The sequence below is a fragment of the Alligator sinensis genome, unplaced genomic scaffold (genome assembly GCF_000455745.1).
Source record: "Alligator sinensis unplaced genomic scaffold, ASM45574v1 scaffold1931_1, whole genome shotgun sequence".
In the NCBI taxonomy this organism is placed as follows: domain Eukaryota; kingdom Metazoa; phylum Chordata; order Crocodylia; family Alligatoridae; genus Alligator; species Alligator sinensis.
This window is the reverse complement of record NW_005842866.1, coordinates 9,499-29,018: the sequence shown is the minus strand read 5'-3', so window position 1 is coordinate 29,018 and position 19,520 is coordinate 9,499. Positions and strand designations below refer to the sequence as shown.

Genomic DNA, 19,520 nt, shown 5'->3' with positions numbered 1-19,520 from the left:
GGACAGTCTGGGGAGAGGAGAGGGGCTGGCTTCCTTGCAAGCCCTGGTCCTCGGCAGCTGCCAGGGGCCAGGAAAAGGCCGGGTCCTCAGCCGGCTTCCAGCTATAATGCACCTGGGGGAAATGCTATCGGTGATGCAGCACCGGAGCTGGGCACGCACAGAGCTGGGCATGCCCTGCTGGCTGTGGGAGCTGGCGTCTGGGCTCCAGCCTGGGCTGGGCGGGATGAAGAGATCAGTATTGCTCCGGGGGGACGTGACTGCCTGCTTAGTGATGAATGAAGATTCAAGCAGCTGCCACAAGTGTATGGCGGGGATGCAAAACGGGGTGTCTGGGTGCCCAGTGCGGGGTGTGATGGAGGGAGTCCAGGCAGCAGAGCGGAGGGTGTCTGGTGTTTCCCAGGCATCTGGGCTTTGCTGGGCACCACTGGGAAGGGATATGTTCCCCCTCCTGCTGCTACCGGTATCAGGGGTTTTCTGACCTTCTTCAGCAGGGCTAGGTGCTGGCTGCACCCCCTGCTTGCCCTGGGGCAGGTTCAGGTGTGATGCCTGCTGCTGTCAGGGGTTGGACAACGGGTCTGTCTGGGATTTCCCAGGGCCTGATGTTCCCTCTGGAGTGGACGAGGTTCAGCAACCAGTCCTAGCACCTGCACCGCTCTCTGTGCCATGGGGGACTCTAGCCACTCTCCTTGCCCCGGGGGACAGGGCAGCAAATGGCTCAGCAGCTGCGGCTTCCTCCCAGGCGAGCTCTCCTTCACCATCCATCCTCCTTCCCCCAGCACTACTGGCACTGCAGAGCCAGGCCCTGGGGGCAAACCAACCATCAGTATGTGCCAAAGGAGACAGGGCTGGAGAGGACAAGCAAAGCCCAGAGCAGACCGCGCAGGGGCCTGATAGCACAGAGCAATGGCCACAGACCCCCACAGAGGCTTTATATACCCTCCGCAGCCAACACATGATTGCAGGGGATTGGCCCAAAACCAGATCACAAGGTAGCAGAACGGGATTGGTTGAAAGTAGGAGTAGGTAGCTGGATGAGATTGGCTAAAAATCACAGATGCTGGCACCCGCGGGCCCCAGGGGTGGGTCTTCTGGCCCCTTCATGGGCCGGTTTCTGTCTCACCCCAGCCCCCGAGGATGGAAGGGGCCCATACTTGAGGCCCCGGCCAGCCCAAGGTTTTCACGAGGGCTATGTGAACAATTAGCAGCAACCAGGCAGATGCTAATGAGCCAGGAGCTCAGTTGACTCCATCAGGGCTGCCTGAATAGAAATGCCACTGCTGCTATTCTGGGCAGAAAATCAGCTTCTGTGACGCCCCAACTTTGGATGGCTAAAGAGTGTGGCATGCAAGAAAATGGATGATATGATATATGATATGATATATGAAAAGAACTGGAGAGACTGGACTTGCATACTACACACCTTAACCATCCAAAATTGGGGTGTCCTAATCACGGAAGCTGATTTTCTGCCCAGAATAGCAGCAGTGGCATTTCTATTCAGGCAGCCCTGATGGAGTCAACTGAGCTCCTGGCTCATTAGCATCTGCTCGGTTCCTAACTGTTATCCACTTCACGAGTGTTAATGATCCACTATCCTTTTTAATGGTCTTGATGTTCCCCTAATGGAGCTATCCTTTCTTCAGCAATTATGCTGAAAACTTTGCACAGTAGCTGCTCCCAGTTTCTCTTCTCCTATGTCACAGCCCCGCAGACCGCTGATAGCCCTTTACAAAATCCTAGATCGGCCCATGGAGCCCAGTATTCAGCAGCAGCTGCAGTTTCAGCTTTTGGCACAACAGCCAAGAGCTGCTGACAGTTCAGCTGAGAAAGGGTTTTCACGGTCGGTTTTTGCTTGAACAAGACAGGGAGGGGGAGTGAAATGAAAATCCAGCTCTGCTTCTGCTCTATCAGGCCACAAAACCATAGAGAATGAGGGTTGACAGAAACCTCAGGAGGTCACATCTAGTGCAACCCCCTGCTCCAAGCAGGGCCAGCCCCAACTACAGCATCCCAGCCAGGGCTCAAAACCTCCAAGGATGAAGACTCCACTGTCTCTCTAGGTGACCTGCTCCAGTGCTTCACCACCCTCCTAGGGAGAAAGTTTTTCCTAATATCCAACCTCAACTTCCCTTGCTGCAGCCTGAGCCCATTGCTCCTTGTCCTGTCATCTGCCCCCACTGAGACCAGTCCAGCTCCATCCTCTTTGCACCCCCCTGCAGGTCATTTGCAGCTGCCATAACACAGGGGAAACCATTGCTGCTTCGTTCTGCCTTCCCAGAAACAAGGCATGTGTCTTATTTGGGGGCATGGTAGTCCAGACAATATGGTACCGCAGTGTAATGCAGTGCAATTGCGTGGGCAGAGTTAAGGTTAGCCAGGCAAGCTTGACTCCAGCATTTCCTGGCCTCTCAGTGCTGGCTGCTACAGGTATAAGGCTCCTTCCAGGGCATTTTCCGCACTGAACTCCTCTGGTGGGGATGCTGAGGAGGAAGGGGATGCCCCTTCGTGCACACCCCGCTCCCCGTGGCTTCAGACTCATGGGGACACCAGCACACCAGCTTCCCAACATATTTAATATGACCCACAAGAGGTACTGCTGGGCAGGGGCCTGCCCCGTCCCCCGCTCTCAGCCACTCCACCCACAGTTTGCAGTTCCCCGGCACCAGGGAGAGTCGGGGGGGGAGGCTGGACACCCTGGAAACCCAGGGCTGAGCCCCCCATGCCCAGCTCAAGCCAGCATCCCCTCCACAGTCTCTTCAGAGGGGTGCTGCTACCGCAGCTCCCCCCAGCTGGGTGTGAGCCGATGGCCTCGGTGCCCCACTTGCAATGCTTGCCCAAAGAGAGCAGGAGATGGAGAGAAGTGGGCACCAAGCACCAACAAGGCCACTGTGTCCATGGGAGGCCTCGGCCTCATCCTTCGGTGGCTTCTCCTCTGAAGTAGTGACCAACAGCTCGGCCCCGAAAACGTCCTTAATGCTTCCACTGGCCCCTGGCACACTGGCAAGGCCCATGGGCAGGGCTCCCCCAGGCTGTCCGTAGCATCCCCAGGGCCTCTCCATTGAAACCGAGGGGGGAATTTAGGATCGAGGCAGCAAAAACCTCCTGCAGACCCAGAGGTGCCCTGAGCCCCATGGGGGCCAGCGGCGCCGTGCCAGCCCATGCCCATCTAGTGTTGGTCTAGGGCACAGGAGGAAGCAAGCGGCAGCTGGCGCTGGGGGACCCTGGGTCTGGGTCAGGGAGGCGCTGACGGCTCCGGGGTCTGTTCCCCGGTGTTTTCCCTCCAAAGGGCTCTGCTCATCGCGGCAGGTGGCGGCACCTTGAGAAGGGGTGGAAGGAAGGAGATGGAGCCGGTGGGCATGTCCTGAGAGCCCCCCAGTGCCAGTGTGGACCCTGCGCTGGGCTCTGCGAGTGCCTGAGCTCTCTGCCGGCTCCCTCACTGGAAACGAACCTGGGGACAAAGAGGGAGACAGACCAGCCTGAGTGCCAGGACAGAGACCACTGCCCGACCCCCTACCCCATCTGTGCGGGCTCACCCAGGGTCCAGAGGAGGGAGACACAGCCGTGGCCACGGACATGGGCCCAGGACATTCACTGCCAGGGGGCTGGGAGCCCTGGACCCTGAGCTGGCCTTGCCCTGGGAGCACAGGGCAGCTTTCTTCCCCTCTTCCCCAGGGCAGCCAGGCCCCATGGGTCCCTTTGCTCACACCCTTGAGCCCTGACAGCAGCCGTCCAAGGGTTTCTCACTGCTGCTGGGGCCAGCGACCCCATGCACAGCCCCGCTGGGCTGCACTGGGAGCCACATCTCTGGGCATAACAGGTCCGCTGAGCTGCCCCACATTCCCGGGATGGCAGCCCTGTGCTGGGGCAGCCCCGGGGACGTGGCTGGGCTGAGGAGACCGAGCCGTCCCGCTCACCTGGAGTGTCAGGCGTCCAGCTCACACGTCCCGAAGGAGCTGGAGAGAGAAAGCCAGCAGGGGCGGGTTAGTCATCCTCCCCCCAGGGTGCACTGCGCAGCAGGAGGGTGCCAGGGGAGGAAGGGGTTAACTCCGGCGGCGTCCCCTTGTGGAGGGGATATAGCAGCTCGGGGTTACGGGACAAGCCAGGAGGGGAAACTCCCTCCCGGGGGTGGCAGACAGAGATCCCAGGCTCCCCCATCCTGGCTCTGCACGGAGACCCGCGGGGCTGCCCCCCCTCCCCACTGCCTGAACCAGGCACCCTCAGCCCTGCTCTCAGCCTGGGCAAGAGCAGGAGGGGAAAGCAGCCACACAAGCAGCCTACCCCCAAGCGGGAAGCCCGATGCCCCCTTGGGCAGAGCTGCCCCAGCGATGCAGCAGGTATAAACCCGAGGGGGCCTGGAGAGCAGAGCCGGGGCCCTTGGCCCATCCAAATTCTCCTGGGCTGGCCAGGCAGAGCTGCCAGTCCTTGGTGCTCCCCGTTTGCCGGTGCCCTCGGCCCTGCCTCCAGGGTGAGAGGTGCCCCCTGGGTTTATAACAGCAAACAAGACCCTGGCATCCGGCCATCCACATCCCGCAATGAATGGCCAGGATCTGGGCCTCCGGGGTCCTCGTTGCTCATGCCGCATGGGCATCGGGCACGTCTCCCCGGCCCTGCTGCTGAGGCAAGACGCAGGGACGGGAGAGAGGCCGATTTGGAACCGGGAATCATCCCGGCATCCTCCGGGGCTGCATCACGCCTGCAAGGGCCTCCGTGCCCAGGGTGACTGTCCCTCCACCCCACGTCCAGCAGCCACGGGCACCGAACTGGAGAACCCGCCTAACCCTGCCCCGGCCACCGGATAGGGCAAGGGGCTTCATTTGTGGCAGCCTCACTGATCCTGGCCCCCAGAGAGGGCTCCGGCGAGGCACCGGGCTCTCAAGGCATCGCCCCCGTGCCGGAGCAGATGTGATGCAGCTGCGGATGGGATGCCGTACCCCGCGCCAGGGCTTCCCCCCCAGGTAATCGGCCGTCACTCACGGTTAGTGGATCAGTAGCGAAAGCAGCCACACTGTTCCTCATCTCATTCTCATTGCCCCGTAGCGGGATGAGCGAGATGTTACCCAACCTGGAGTCCGGCGGCACCCGCGATGCTCGTGCCCTGGAGGGCTCTGACGGCCACACGTTCCCGCCGTTCTGCGGAGATGGGGAAGGCTCACGATGAGGGTGGGGAGAGGGGCCTATACAGCCATGGGGCCACAGTAAGAGCCCCCCTGAGACGGTTTGGAGAGTCCTGACAACTCGTGTCATGCAAGGCTTCGAAGGCCTGCAGCTGCTGCTGAGCACAGCCAGCTCGGAGCAGGGAGTCGAGGCCTCCTAGGACAGACAACCGGGTGCCGGACGAGCCGTGGGAGCTGAACGACAAGTGCTGCCTGGCTCAGTCCAGAGCAGGGTCCCTTGAGCTTAGCTTGTCGATCCATCTAGGGCTGGGGTCCGACCCCCCTGCTTCGCAGGGGTCTGTGTCTGACTCCAAGCAAGGAGGCAGGTCCCCTCTCTGTCCCCCCGCCATCCCTTCCCCCTGCCCTGGAGGGGCCCGGCCCCACGATACCTTCACGAAGAGGAAGGTGGCAAACCACTCCCGCATCTCCATTTGGGTGTCGCAGCACAGGTACCTGCAGGGGGGACACGGGGGTGGTCAGGGCTGGGGTCAGGCCCGGTCCCATGCCCCTTCCCCAGCACAGCAGCCCCCGCCCTTGTCCCCCCTGCACCCATCAGCTGCAGCAGCTGGACACCAGGCCCAGCTGCCCGCCTCCTGCCATGCCATGGCGGGGGGGACTCATGAGGGCGGAGGCATGGCGCTGCCTGCCCCAGGAGCACTCCTCCGTGACCCCTTCCCCGGCAGGCGGCTGTCACTCCCAATTTCCTTCCACCTCTGTAGTCGGGAGCTCAGCTCCTGGAGGGCAGATCCTGGCCCCGGGCTGCGCAGCAGCACGCGGGCAGCGCGCCTGCTTGAAAAGCATCGGCCGAGGCATTCAGGACCAGGCCCCCAGCACCACTCAGCATCAGGCCATGGCTGAGCATGGCACTAGGAAGCTGCGGGGGCTCTGGCTGGGGGCATGCACGGGTGTCACGACGGTCAAGGCAGTGCACGGAGGGACACGTCGCTGACTTTCCATCAGCGATCAGCTGCTGGAGACACACGCAGCCCTGGACAGTCCGTCTGCAGGGGCCGGGGGAGGGATTCTGGAGATGAACGGGTCACGAAAGGGATCGGGGCCCCTTTCAGCGAGCCTGGCTCACAGGGCCAAATACTGCCTCTGGTGTCATAGACCTCGTACTGCTAACAGGTCTGGAAGATCCTCCTGTGATGGGGTCTGTGCACTGCCAGGAAGGTCTGACACTGATGCAGGGGGTCCCAAGTCATTATAGTGCATGGCGTGGCCGGAGAAGCAAGCCACTCTCACTCCGCGCAGGGAACGGGGGAGACGGGGAGGGCCAGCGTCTTACCACTGCTGCTTCTCGTGCTTCTCGTTCTCGTAAAACACCGTGAGGCCCCAGCTGGAAGGAGACAGAAGAGCGCAGGGTGGTGAATGCCCAGCCCTTGCTCCCAGCACGGTGGACTAATCTGTTCACCAGTGCAGCAAAGCCGGTATGCAAACCTCGCTGCCTCACCGGGGCGAGCACCAAGGGATTTCACGGCCTCCCCTCCAAGCTCTTGGCTGCTTGGGGGGCTGTGGACATGTCAGCCCTTTGCCAAGAGATCCTGGAGTTGCAAGATGCTGGAGGGTTCCCAGATACGTGCACAGATGCTTGCTCGCATCTGGGTGGGGCACAAACCTGGCCGTGAAATGCGGCTGCCTCTGGGGTGGGGAAGAGCCGGGCCAGCCGAGCCAGCTCCCAGATGCTGCCCCGGCAGCAAACCTCTCTGGGGGTTACCCAGGTCCTGCTGGGCTGGCAGGGCACAAAGACCATCCCCCCCGCACCTATCTTGGCTTCTTTCTCATGCACCCCAGACCAACCCGAGCTCCCCCGACTGCTGTGTCCGGGGTCCTGGTCCCTTGCCGCAGCCGGCTCCATGGTTTCCTTAGGCTACTCTGACATCTGGCGGCCAGAAGTGATGGCACAAAGACCCAGTGCTGCTTGTGGTTGGCAGCCCCGATGGGCTACCAGCACCGTGCTCCCGGCCAGCACTCATCAGTTCCTAGCCAAGGCACGGCACAGAGCAGCAGGGGATGAAAGCGGCCAGCCAGGCTAATGTCCTTGACCCCAAAGGGATAGGTCTAGTACTGAGGGGTCTCCCTGATCTACACCAGTCCCTACCACAGAAGTCTGCCTGCAGCAAGGCACCAGCTGAGAGCTCTTGGCCCTGTCGGGGTGCTGTTGGTAGGGGGGTGGCTCCCAGAAAACAGCCCCTCTCGGCAGAGCCGGGCGGTGGGGATGGGAGCAGAGAGCTTGCAGCCCAGGTCCACCCCCGGGGAGTAACACTGAACTGGGCTGGCTTTGCCCTGCAGGGAGGCAGCAGCCACTGAAGGGTTAAGCACAGCTTTAATGCAGCTTTGAAGGGCTTTGAGAGCGCAGGAATTAGCACCTCCATCAGGAGCTGGGCAGTGAGCTCAAAGGAAACTAGGAGGGGAAGGGAGGTGCCCAAGGCTGCAGGGAGCACCGCTGGCAGAGACTGGCATGACACCTGAAGCACCAAGCTCCCTCTTCCCTCTCCAGCACCCAGGACACCTGCCCTCCCCCAGCCAGGACCGTGTGTCCCAAACATGTCCCCTGGGTCATGCACCTAGGAGAGGGGGTGCTGTACTGGCCCGTGGTGCCTGAGTGGTATCCTGTGGGCAGGGAGGGGCAGCCACGACGGTGCTGGCTGCAGCCCAGCTGGGGATGGGGACTGGGCTGTGCCAATGCTCCTGCTGGGACCAACCCTAGAGGGTCCTGGCTAGAGGGTCTTGTCCCTCCGCTCAGGGTCAGACCGACACTGCATTTGGGGCCAGGAAGGAATTTCTCCCCTGGTCAAACTGGTACAGACTGCGGGGTTTTGCCTTGCTCGGCGGCGGGGGAACGGCCTCTGCCTGGGATCTCTCGAGCATCTATTAACAACCTTTGCAGCAACAGGACATTGGCTGCTGCAGCCCCCCTGCTTTCCATGCCCGGTGCTGTGCCAGGGAGACTGGTTTTGCTCAGAGATTGGGCAATGGGTTTGTCTGGGCTGGTTTGGATAGGGCGGATGCTGCCTGAGCAGGACCAGACGTGGCCCTATGGAGGTCCCTTCCAGCCTGACTCCTCTATGATTTGACACCACGACAGACCCCGCTCACCAGGTAGGCGGGCGAAGCTTCTTCTTGATTCCCAGGTAGACTCTGAGGTTCCTCACCGGCCACTCCTTCTCCGGCCTGTGGCTCTGGACAGAGGAGAGAAAGAGGGATGAGAAACCAGGCAGGATTCGCCCTCGCACCCTGCTCCGGTGCTCAGAAGCCGGATGCGTCGTCCAGCTCTGCAAAGACCCCTCCGCTCGCAAAGAGGAGGGCATCAGCCAGCAAGGCTCTGCCTGCAGTCAAAGCCATGCAAGGAGAGGAAGGGGTCCTGCCATGCAGAGGAAGAGTCTGAGATCCCCAATCAGTCGCGACTCCCCCTCTGTGGTGTGCACGTGCATGAAGCAGGGGACGGCCTCTTCTGTACCATCCTGAGCCAGGCTTTGCCCTTGGCGGTGCCAGCAGGTCACAGACGGGTCTTGCTAACATGGCCCCCCATGCCACCGCCCTCGCAGTCCTGCCCTGCACACGCACCCTGCACTTGGGACTCGGGGCTGGTACGGAGACCCATGCAAAAAGGCTGAGATAAGTGTTGCAGAGACCCAGGGGATGTGTGCGCTGCCCTTGATGTGGCTCATGCCAGTATCAAACCAGCAGCAGTGCGGCGTGGCTGCAGGGAACTCTCCCTAAGCCAGCGAGGGGAGAAATAGCTTGTTCTGTGGCCATGCAGGGCAGGCATCTCTGCTCCTGCTGCCTCCCTCACCCCAGTGCCCAGGGCAGCCCCAAAGACCCTGCTGCACTAGAGACAGAGCGATGGAGGGAAGGGCAAACTCCACGGGTGAGCAGCCCATTGCAAGACCCCTTCACTCAGCAAGGACCATCTGGTGCCATCAGCCTCCCGCTACCAGCTGGTCCTGGTGCCAGCTGCTAAGGGAGTGATCCCTCCCCATGCCAACCGGGCCGGATCCACATCTGCCACGGCTCCAACAGAAACACCAGACCCCTCACCAGAGCTGCAGGTGCCCCGTGGCCAAGATGCATGGGAGAGGGATCCGCGCTGTGCCACCGGCCTGTGTCACCCCTGCTCCTGCCCCTCTGCCTCACACCGGGGTCTGCGTCAGATCCAAGCAAGCAGCACCCATGAATGCAGCCCCCAACAGTCAGCCATCGGGGTCCCAGTGAGGCCACTTCAATGCTTTAGGGCCCCACGCCTAGAGAGGACATCTCAGGGCAAAGCTGCTGCTTGATGGAGCGTAGCTATGCGTGGCTGTGATACAGAGGGGTCGGAGCCCACCCTGCAGCCCCCACAGGGCCTGAGACAATGAGCGGACCCTCAAGTAGAGCAGCAGGAGAACAGGGCTCATTTGGGGTCACAGGGCAGTGGCACAAGCTCCCCAGGGATGGGTGGCATCAGGCTGAGCCAGGCCCACGAGGTCCCTTCTCACCCCTTTTATCCTCCAACTCCAAGCATGCCATGCTCCTCCAATGCTGCTCAGCACCAGCCACAAACCAGGCCTCGCTCTCTTGCATTCCCACTCCTTTTGGGGCTGTGGTTTGCTCCCACAGCCCCGCAGTGCAATCTGACCCAGCGCTCTGTGCACCCCTTCCCAGCCCAGAAAGCATCACTACTTCCCTGAGAGTGGTTGTGGGGGGATGAGGGTTTAGGAGGCATTTGCAAACCTCAAAGTATCGTGGGAACAGGTCCCACTGTCACCCCCTTGATGTTACTTGGAGGGGAACATCCAGAAGCCCGGCAAAGGCAGATGGGGCATTGAGATAGCGACACATCTGCAACAGGGTCAGGCCAGCTCATGCTCTCGGGCGATGCCTGGTTGCATGTCGGATGGCGGCCTCGGCTCTAACCCTATATGTGTGGGACCTGGCTGCATCCCAGCAGGGAGCTGTGAGGTGCAGGGAGCAGGGGCTGTGCACTTTGCTCTGGGAGCATTTCCATTGCCCAGTGCCTTCCTCTGTCCCTGGATGCTGCTGGTGTCACCACCTTTGCCTGGCAACACAGGCCAGATGCATGTCCAGCGGAGGAAAAGGAAAATGGTTAGGGGGCTCAGGCACGTGACTAGAAACTGGGCTGATGTAGTCTGCAGAAGAGAAGACCAAGGGGGATTGAATAGCAGCCTTCAGCTCCCTGCAGGGGGGTGCAAAGAGGATGGAGCTGGACTGTTCTCAGTGGGGGCAGATGACGGGACAAGGAGCAATGGGCTCAGGCTGCAGCAAGGGAAATTGAGGTTGGATATTAGGAAAAACTTTCTCACTCGGAGGCTGGTGAAGCACTGGAACAAGTTACCCAGAGAAGTGCTGGACTCTCCATCCTTGGGAGTTTTTAAGCCCAGTCTAGACAAAGCCCTGGTTGGGATGATGTAGCTGGGGCTGGTCCTGCTTGGAGCAGGGGGTTGCACTAGATGTGACCTCCCGAGGTCCCTTCCAACCCTTGTTTTCTATGAGTCCAGGATTCATGGCAGCATCCGGGGACAGGGTAGGGAGCCTGGGAAAAGCTCGCTCTGTGATACACACACGTGCCCATACACAGCAAACTCCGGCGCTTACAAGAGCCCACTCCAACGCTCGTTGGAGGCCAGATCATACCCAGGAAACACCCCGTGATCTTCCACAGGAACAGGCCACAACACCAGAAAGGCGGTGGCGGTCTGTGCCATGCCATTGCCAGACAACTCTGCTCCATGATTTTAGCCGCTTGCGGCTCTGCCAATCCGTTCCCCTTGGAACAAGCGACACAAAGAGCCCGCGTGCCCCCGGCACGAAGGACTGAATGGGCGCCGGGTCTGATCCAGGGCTGGCTTATATGGCAGCAGGGCAGATGCAGCCCAGCACACACGCCCCTACTTACGTCTTCCACCATGAGGATCCGCTGCTTCAGGCTCTGTTCAATAAAAGAGCGGGGTTAAACCAGACAGAGAAGACAAGCCACGGAGGGATAGGGGGCAAGGAGAGCCTGCAGGGATGGAGGCGACAGGGGCTATGAAAGTGGACAGTGGGGCCCTGAGATCCGGGCTGCCGGGCATGGAGGGGCCCGAACAAACTGCAGCACCAGCAGCAAAGGGCTGAGCGAGGGGCCGGGTACCCGGAGGCCTGAGTTCAAATCCTGGAGGTCCTTTGCAGCTTGACTTCTCCCTGACTCACAGGACCAGGCACAGATCAGATGCCAGTGAGGCAGAACAGATCCAACAGCAGAGGCCCCCTTTTCTCCACCCAGGACCCAAAGGAGACTCCCCACCTGCTGCTGGCACTACGGGGCCCATGACACACAGCCAAAAGGACCACAATACGGTCCAGAAGAGGGCAGCAGCGCACGAGCATCCTTCAGGGACACATCCCCACCACCACCCCCCATTCAGCTGCTGGAAAGTAGAGGCAGCGTTAGCAATAGGAGGGCAGCGGAGGCGGGAAAGGAGCGGGTGCTGCGCCAGGGCATGGGGGAGAGCCAGACTCACCCGCACTTCCTTGTAGAGCCGCAGGCAGCTGTGGTTGAGGATGAAGTAGCGGTCGTGAAAGCCGGTGCTGAGCCCCAGCCCCAGCAGGTTGCGCTCCTCCCTGAACTTCATCATGCCGTGCTTGCTGTCGCCCACGCGGCTGGCTGCGGGGCAACAGGGCGCTGAGCACGTTGCTGAGGGCTCTTGCCCTCTCCATCTCCCAGGCACAAACCAGCCAAGCCCGCGACTGCTGAGCTCCCGCAGTGCCGGGTGCAGCCAGACAGACCTGCTGCCCGTGTGAGTGGTGCAGCACATGCACACACATACATGCATACACAACACAGGCATGTGTGCATGCACATCCACACACACACCATGCACGCACACACCACTCACGCGCACACACCTCACACGCATGCGTGCACACACCACATGCACAAGCACACACACACCCACATGCACACCATGCACCCCCCCCGCATCTCACACACCACGTGCATGCACACATACCACACACGTACCCACCACACCCCCGACATGCACACACCCACTTTGCATGTACACATCCACACACCCCCACACACACATATGTACACAACACACACCACATACAATGCACACACATGCACGCACACACACATGCACACATGCCCGCACACACTCTCTCTGGGGTTTTCAGCAAAGCCATTCAATTCTTTGCTGGCTCCTTGTGCTGGGAGGTGTCAGCAAGGTGGGGACTGCAGGGCTCTGTCCCACCCGCCTTCCCCATGCAGGCTGGGAGCTGCCAGATCCGTCCCCAGTGCCCAAGCGGGAGGGCACACGGGGTGACCGGCCCGGTGGACTCACAGAAGGGCTGCAGGGTAGGAGGGAGTGATAGAGGCGGCTGGGAAAGCCCTGATACCCCTGCCTCTGGTTCTCACCTCCCCTAGCCTGTGCATGGCACTGCCATGCTATCCTGGGCATTGCGGTGTGCCCCCAGCACCGCCCTGGAGAGCACCGCCTGCTGATGCTCCACGCTGCCATGGCCCCATGACAACGTCCAGCTAGGGCTGCTTTGCTTCCCGGACAGACGTTTATTCATCAAGGAAATCCCTTTGGCCCAGAGCATGCAGAGAAGCTGCTCGAGGTCTGGGTCTCTTTCCCAGAGCCACTGAAAGCAGGAAATCAATTATCCCTGGCACTCCTGGCATATGGACCAGAGCCAGCTTGCCAGGAGCCAGGCCGGGTCTGCCCAGCTGGAGGCTATCACAGGGAGGGACGTTTGCAAGGAGGCCTGTGGCTCTGTGCGGGGCTGAGCAGGCTCCCTCCCGGGGGCTGGGGGTTGCCTCTCCAATCCTTGCCCCCTTCCCTCTCCACCCTACCCACGCACCCCCTTACCCAAGTAGAGGAGCATGCTCTCCATGGAGACCTGCCTCTTCACCACCAGGTAGCTGTCCGTCCCCAGGCACTGCAGGATGGGCAGGACTTTCTCCGAGTAGTGCAATGGGCGCTCTGCACAGGGTGGGAGGAACAGGCCCATGAGTGCATCCCCAGCCGGCTTGGCCCACCCAGGACCAGGCAATGGCTGGGCAAACCCAGGCTGCAGAGGATGGACGGGGGGAAGGAACGAGCCCTGCCTGCCCCCTGACCGCTGGACCTCACACGTGCTCTGCTCTGCCCCAGACCAGCTCTCCACCCTCCACCAGAATGCAGCCAGCTCTGGGGGGGAATGGGGGTGGCTGGGTGCCAGCATATAACGCTAGCTGACAGCTGAGGGAGGCAGTGAACAGAGCCCTCTCCGGCTGGGACGGGATGGTGGCGGAGGGCAGAATGTGATTATTCAGGTTGCAATCTGGCAAGACCACGGGGGAGGATGTGTCTGCTCCAGCCAGGGACCCCCAGGGAGACTTGAACCCCCAGAAGGGAGAGTGAACGGGGTCCCACCAGGGTTTTCTCCCCTGCTCCTCTCCCCCCTGCAGCCTCCAGCATTTAGGGTCCAGCTTGTTCTGTTGCAGAGGCCGTGCCCCTCACCCCCTGCTCAATAGCAACGGATGCCCCTTTCCTCCAAGCCTGCGTCCAGTTTCTTGGTGAATGGGGCTAACTCTCAGCTTCCCCCACATCCAGTGGCAGTGCGCTCCACCCTTTCATAACAGCTTTGGTGAAACACAACTTCCTTTTGTGGGTGTTAAAGCTCACTACCTAGTTGCTCCATGTGGTGACCCCCAGTTCTTGCCTGGTGAGAGAGAGCCACTCATAAATCCCTACTGACTTTCTCTTTGCCATTTAGTGTTGTGCAAACCCTTCTCCTGTCCCCCCTCAAGCATCTCTTTTCTACACTGGCCTCTTCAGTCTCTCCTGTGACAGCCCCTTCACAGCACCCATCATCCTCGCTGCCCTTCTCTGCATCTCCTCTAGCTATTCTATCTCTTTTTGGAGGTGCAGGGACCAGACCTGGGTGCAGCATTCAAGGTGCGGATGCACCAGGGACTTATAAAGGGGCGTCATGATACTTGCATTGCACTGGCCTCTCATCCAGATACTGGACAAGCCAAACTGGAAACTGGTCTAATAGGCCATACCAAAAAGAAAAGGGTATAGACTAGGAAAAGACACTGTTATAACGATGGGAAAGCAGTGGGCAGCGTAACGCAGCTGGAATGGGAGTGTGCTATCAGTTCAGAAGCTGTTTCCATGCGGGATTAATTGTTCTCTTGCCTAACGAGGGCCCCCACGTGCTGGCAGGGCTGAGTGCCACGGCGCCAGGGAAGCCCATGGGAAGTGGGGGGATAGAGGCAGATACTGTAGCAGAGGAAGCCCATGTGCTTCCAACATGTGCAAAGCACCCGCGTGTGTGCAGCTGTAGTCAGGGAGGGAGATGGGACTAGATGAGCCCTGGGGGACCTGGAAAGGGCTGGGATCAATGGGTGGCAAGATACAGAGTTGTGCGGGGGCAATGAGAAGGGTCCTGTCACGGAGCCCCGGCAGGAGCATTTTGCAAGTGCCCTGAGCAATCACAGGTAGCAGGGCCTGGCTGCTGGACCTGGAAGCCAGTCTGAGAGTCTGGCTGGGATGGGACAGAGGGGACGACCCAGTCCATCAAACACGACTGCTGATGCCAGGGGCCTTGAACGTGGGATCCCAAGGGACCCTGGAGCCAAGCCTGCAAGGGTATTTAGAAGCGGGAAGACAGGCAGAGGCCCTGTGGGATGGTCCGTGGCTGTGTGCGTCTCCGGGGCTCTCCATCCCTTTGTGCTCCTGGCTGTAGGAATCACCCCCCAGCGGTGCCAGCCTGGCCACTGACCTGTCTCCTCCCGCTCGTTGACCTCAAAGCAGCTCCAGTAATCCTTCTCCTTCGTGACAATCTTCCGCCGGTCCAGGATCTCGAAAGTCAGCTCCTCCGCCGTCATAGAGGCCGGGACCTGTGCGGGGGGAAGGCTCCGTCACGTCCATCCCCAGGCGATGCCTTCCTGCCCAGGCCCGCTGCAGTAAGCACTCAACCACCTCCAGTTGTCTGGAGAAGACGCGCCCCAGATGCCGCCCCTACCGTGCAGCTACACCCCAGCCCCTGGATCGGCAGCACGGTGGCCTTGTCAAATCCTAGATCATCCCCCACCAGGGGCTGTGCAACCCCTCCTTGAACCCCTCCAGTGATGGAGAGTCCCCCCACTTCCCTCAGTGTCTAGCCATGGCCTCCCCTGTACCGTGCTGTGTGCCCGAGCAGCACAGGTCTCCTTCCTCAGGGCCCTGCAGGCTCCAAAAGCCACACGTTGAGGGCCCTACCCGCCTCCAGCTCCTCACCTTGACATGCTGCTCTGCCTCCGTCTTCTTCTCCTCCAGGTAGATGGTGCAGATGAAGTCCCCGGCATGCTGCAAGGGAGGGTCCGAAGCGGTTCTGACTCACAGGGCAAATCTCCCCTCCAACCCCATGCCCCATCTCTGGGCATGGACACGCCATGCATTCACCCCGGTGCATCTGGTACCCACCGACCTCAATTACCCTGGGATCTGGAGGGGACAGACACGCTGCTGCTGAAGGGTCTCTGCAGTCAAAAAGCTGCTATGACAGGGGCAGGCCCCTGTGCCATTTGTGGGGAGGGAAAGGCTGAGAAAGCGCTTTCCTCCAGGGTCAGGAGAGGACTGGGCTAGCCGGCTCCATCACTTCTAGGAGGGGGTCGTACCCCAGGCAGTAGGTGGGCAGCGCTGGCACACACAGCGCTGTGAAATGTCTGGGCTGGAACTGGAGGGCTTTCTACAGAGACCCCCAGGAGGAGGAGACCGAGGGCAGCTGGCTGGGCACCGGAGGCCCATCTCCCACCTGAAGCCTCCGATCGGAGACCGCCAATGTGCCCCTACCTGGGTGCCGCTGGAGGAGCCCGCAACCCGCATCTTGAAGATGGCTGTGATCTCGTCTTGCTGCCTCCTCATCTCTTGCTCATTCACCTGCCGATGAGAGAGGAGCCCAGAGAGGTCAAGCCCTCCACAGACCAGGTACAGCAGCCCCTCCACCTGCTTGCCCCATCCCTGAGCAAGCACCAGGTGCCCCAAATATGCACCACGGCTGCTCCCCACCAGCTCCCCCCTCACCCCTGGGCAGGGTTTCAGTGGGGTGCACGTCTCCAAGACAGTCCCACGCCCCAGGCATCCCCCCGGCAGTCCCACACTCTGGACATCCCCCTCCTGGAGGTCAGCAGTGTTGTACATACGCTGAAGATGACCACATAGTGGCTGATGAGGTCCTCTACCACGCGACCCGCTTTGTAGTCCTGCCCATCTGTCTGGAAGAGTGTGGGCCCGAAGACGATGGCCAGGTTGTGCGTGGTCATCTGGTTCTCGTCGGAGAAGCACTGCACCCTGCGGAGAGCCAGTGTCTGAGCCCTGCTGAGCCCATCCCCACGCATGACGCCAGCAGGGGCTTGGTCCTGCTCAGGATGGCCTGGCCTACCTCCTCGGGGGATGGTGGTAGCAGTGGGATGATTCTGCTGAGACTCCCAGGGCACCACCACCCACCCAGGCCCAGGCTGCCCTGCACCCTGCAAAAGCCCCTGCCCAGAGGCCGTGCCAGGCTGTCCTTACCGGTACAAGTGGTTGATGAGGGCCTTCACGGTGGCTCTGTTCACAGTGGGGAGCCCATTCAGGAGCCGGCGGTACTCGCTGATCCGCTCCTCCTCCCTCTCGAGGGCTGGCAGAGGGAGCACAGCATGAGAAGGGGTGGCTTGGCACCTAGCACCCACCGCCAGGCTCAACTGGACCTTGCCAGACTCCATCCACTTCCCCACTCCCTTCTTCCATTGCCCAAGCCCCTTCTTCCCCAGCCCTCCACTCCTAACCACCCACCCCTGGCTGCCAGACTCGGGCCTGGATTGGGGAAGGTCTGGGCTACAGGGCGCTGCAGATAGAAACACACAGGGGAGGGAAGGGAGCACTCACTCCGTCTCCCTTTCCCTCCAGACCCGAGAAGCCAGGGCCCAGAGGCAGCGCTCTTACGAGGGCTCGTACATCGTTCTAGCTGCACGCAACCCAGTCTGTGTTACCCTGCCATTTCCCAGACAGGGAAACTGAGGCACAGGAGAGCAAGGTGGCAGAGGCCCCTTGAGTGCTACCCACTAAAGCAGAGCCAAGGTCTCCGCCGGACGGTGGGACCAGAGAGGCAGGGATCCGGCGCACACCTACCTGTGGCCCTCAGCCAGCCCTGGCAGCCGTCCCGGGTGAAGAGCCCGTCGCCCAGGTCGCGGAAGAAGCGCTTGAGCGTGTTGGAGACGTCGTCCACCTGGTGCTCGCCCTCCTTGAGCCGCACGCTGCGCGCGTCCCGCCGCAGCATCTCCAGCAGCCCCGTCGTCTTGGAGTTCTGCCCGCTCTTGCGGTAGATGCCCTCCGACGTCAGCCCTGGGCCGGGAGGACGGCAGGGTCAGCGCGGCAGAGACCCCCCAGCTGCCACGGCTTCCTTACCCCCGCAACCCCGACCCACTTGGCTACCCCCAGCCAGCCCCTGCATCTGCACCCTTGGTGCACTTGTTATAAACCTGCCCTTCTCTGCACCATCTCTAGCTCTTCTATCTCCTTTTGGAGGCACAGGGCCCAGAAATGGGTGCATTTTTCAAGGCGTGGATGCCCCGTGGATTTATAAAGGGGCATCGTGATACTTTCCATCTTGTTCACAATTCCCTCCTTAATCATCCCCAACACGTCGTCTGCCTTTTTGACAGCTGCTGAGCACAGAGCTGATGTTTTTAGAGACCTGCCCACAACGACTCCCAGATCCCTTTCCTGCATGTGGTAACAGTTCATGCGGAGCCCATTGTAGTGTAGGTCTAGTCTGGATTATTTCTGCCCGGTGCATCACTTTCCACTTATTTCCACCGAATTTCATCTGCTGTTGAGTTGCCCGTTCGCTCAGTCATGCCAAATCCTCCTGTAACTGCTTGCCTTGGCCTTTGGCACTTGGGATAATTTTGCGTTGCCCGCAAATCTGGCCACCTCGCTACTCACCCCCTTCTCCCAACCATATATGAGTATGTTAAATATCCCATCTTCCTGGTTTGCCCCACTGACTAGCCCCTGCTCTTCCACGCTGTCTCCCCTTGGCCTGGGGGTCTGGGCATGCAGGTTGGTACGAATCACGGCCGGCTGGCACACGAGAGCAGAGCCCGTGCCCACACGTACCGTACTGCGTGATGTAGTCGATGCACCGGTCCACGATGAGGGGCACGTCGGCCTCGGTGAGCTGCTGCTCAGACAGCGTGTCACCTGAGCTCCCGGCTGCCTTCTGGATGGCGGTGACCCATCCCAGGAAGTCCAGTTTCCGCTCCCCCTGGATGTACAGCGTCCTGCGGGGAGAGGGGATGGGGGGACACTGTAGCTCAGGAGGGGGCAGCCAGCAGGGTAGATGCCTCTGGGCTTCAGCATCCCAAGCCGGATGCATCGGGGCTTCCCTGGGTGTGGACGCTGGCTGGGGGTCAGGGTGCTGCCCGGTCACCCCCAGGGTTGGGCGTGATGCTGACTGCTGTGTCAGGGGTGACCGTGCCGTGTTGCTCAGAGGTCAGACACTGGGTTTGGACAGGGCTGATCCTGCCTCCAGCAGGGGTTGGACTAGACGTGACCTCGGCAGCTCCCCTCCAGCCCTGCTGTTGTTTGAGACAATACCTCTATGATTCGCAGGCCTGCAGCCCCACCTGGTTGCATCCAAGTCCAGACCCAAACATCGTCCCCTTCCCCCTGCCGAAAGCCATCCCCTCCTTGCAGTGATGCTGCCTGGACTATGTCTGCAGGGCCCCAGAGGAGACCAGAAGCATCTCGGGGCTGCTGCTGCTTTTGCAGGGCTTGGGTAGGGCCTGGTCCCAGGGGGAGGGGGCAGCAAGGCTGGGCTGGCGATGGGCTGGGGTGTCCCTGCCCCAATCCCACCCCACCAAGCTAGGCCTTACCTGCGCCTCTCCACCAGCACCAACACCTCGTTGTCCCCTTGGATGGCTGCGGATGGGAAAACAGAGGCCCGTCAGCACCTGTCCCTTGCCTCCCTGCCCCAGTGCCCATCTGTGCCATGGGAACTGGGCCGGGAAAGCCCTGCTGGGCAAGAGGGGCAAGCAGGGGAGCCCCATGGGGTGAGAGGTGCCAGGGGGTCCTCCCCAGAGCTGGCTGCACAGCAATGCAGATGGAGCGCTCCGGGGTCTCCCAGAGCTGCTGGATTTGGGTGGGGGCCAGGCAGGAGGGGCACGGCGTGACCCCGGGGCCGGCGGGAAGGAAAGAGCCTTACACAGCTCCTGCAGCTTCCTGAGCTGGACGGCCTCCTCCTTCTCGCTGTCCTCGAAGCAGGTGTACAGGGTGGACTGGGCCAGCGCGAACCAGCCCTCCTTGGCCCGCTGCAGGCTGAGCCCGCCCTTGTAGTGCAGCCGCCCGATGCGCTCGAAGTCGTGGT

The 19,520-nt window shown here is 61.0% G+C and overlaps 1 protein-coding gene across 1 annotated transcript in view; it reads right to left on the bottom strand.

The window, feature by feature from the left end:
• Positions 1-2,251: 2,251 nt before the first annotated feature.
• The window catches only part of ARAP1 (ArfGAP with RhoGAP domain, ankyrin repeat and PH domain 1), a 26,613-nt gene continuing 9,344 nt past the window's right edge, over positions 2,252-19,520 (bottom strand). Inside the window, exons 11-28 of the mRNA XM_025191877.1 lie at positions 19,359-19,520; positions 19,030-19,075; positions 18,272-18,435; positions 17,282-17,494; positions 16,685-16,790; positions 16,315-16,462; positions 15,965-16,051; positions 15,410-15,478; positions 14,913-15,030; positions 13,010-13,123; positions 11,654-11,796; positions 11,050-11,082; positions 8,253-8,335; positions 6,442-6,492; positions 5,543-5,606; positions 4,975-5,130; positions 3,915-3,953; positions 2,252-3,448 (exon numbers count right to left, since the gene is read on the bottom strand). The exon at positions 19,359-19,520 is cut by the window's right edge and continues 1 nt beyond it. Of these exons, the coding sequence (XP_025047662.1) occupies positions 3,936-3,953; positions 4,975-5,130; positions 5,543-5,606; positions 6,442-6,492; positions 8,253-8,335; positions 11,050-11,082; positions 11,654-11,796; positions 13,010-13,123; positions 14,913-15,030; positions 15,410-15,478; positions 15,965-16,051; positions 16,315-16,462; positions 16,685-16,790; positions 17,282-17,494; positions 18,272-18,435; positions 19,030-19,075; positions 19,359-19,520 (1,775 nt within the window). The 3' untranslated portion in view covers positions 2,252-3,448; positions 3,915-3,935. The remainder of the gene's footprint in view (positions 3,449-3,914; positions 3,954-4,974; positions 5,131-5,542; positions 5,607-6,441; positions 6,493-8,252; positions 8,336-11,049; positions 11,083-11,653; positions 11,797-13,009; positions 13,124-14,912; positions 15,031-15,409; positions 15,479-15,964; positions 16,052-16,314; positions 16,463-16,684; positions 16,791-17,281; positions 17,495-18,271; positions 18,436-19,029; positions 19,076-19,358) is intronic.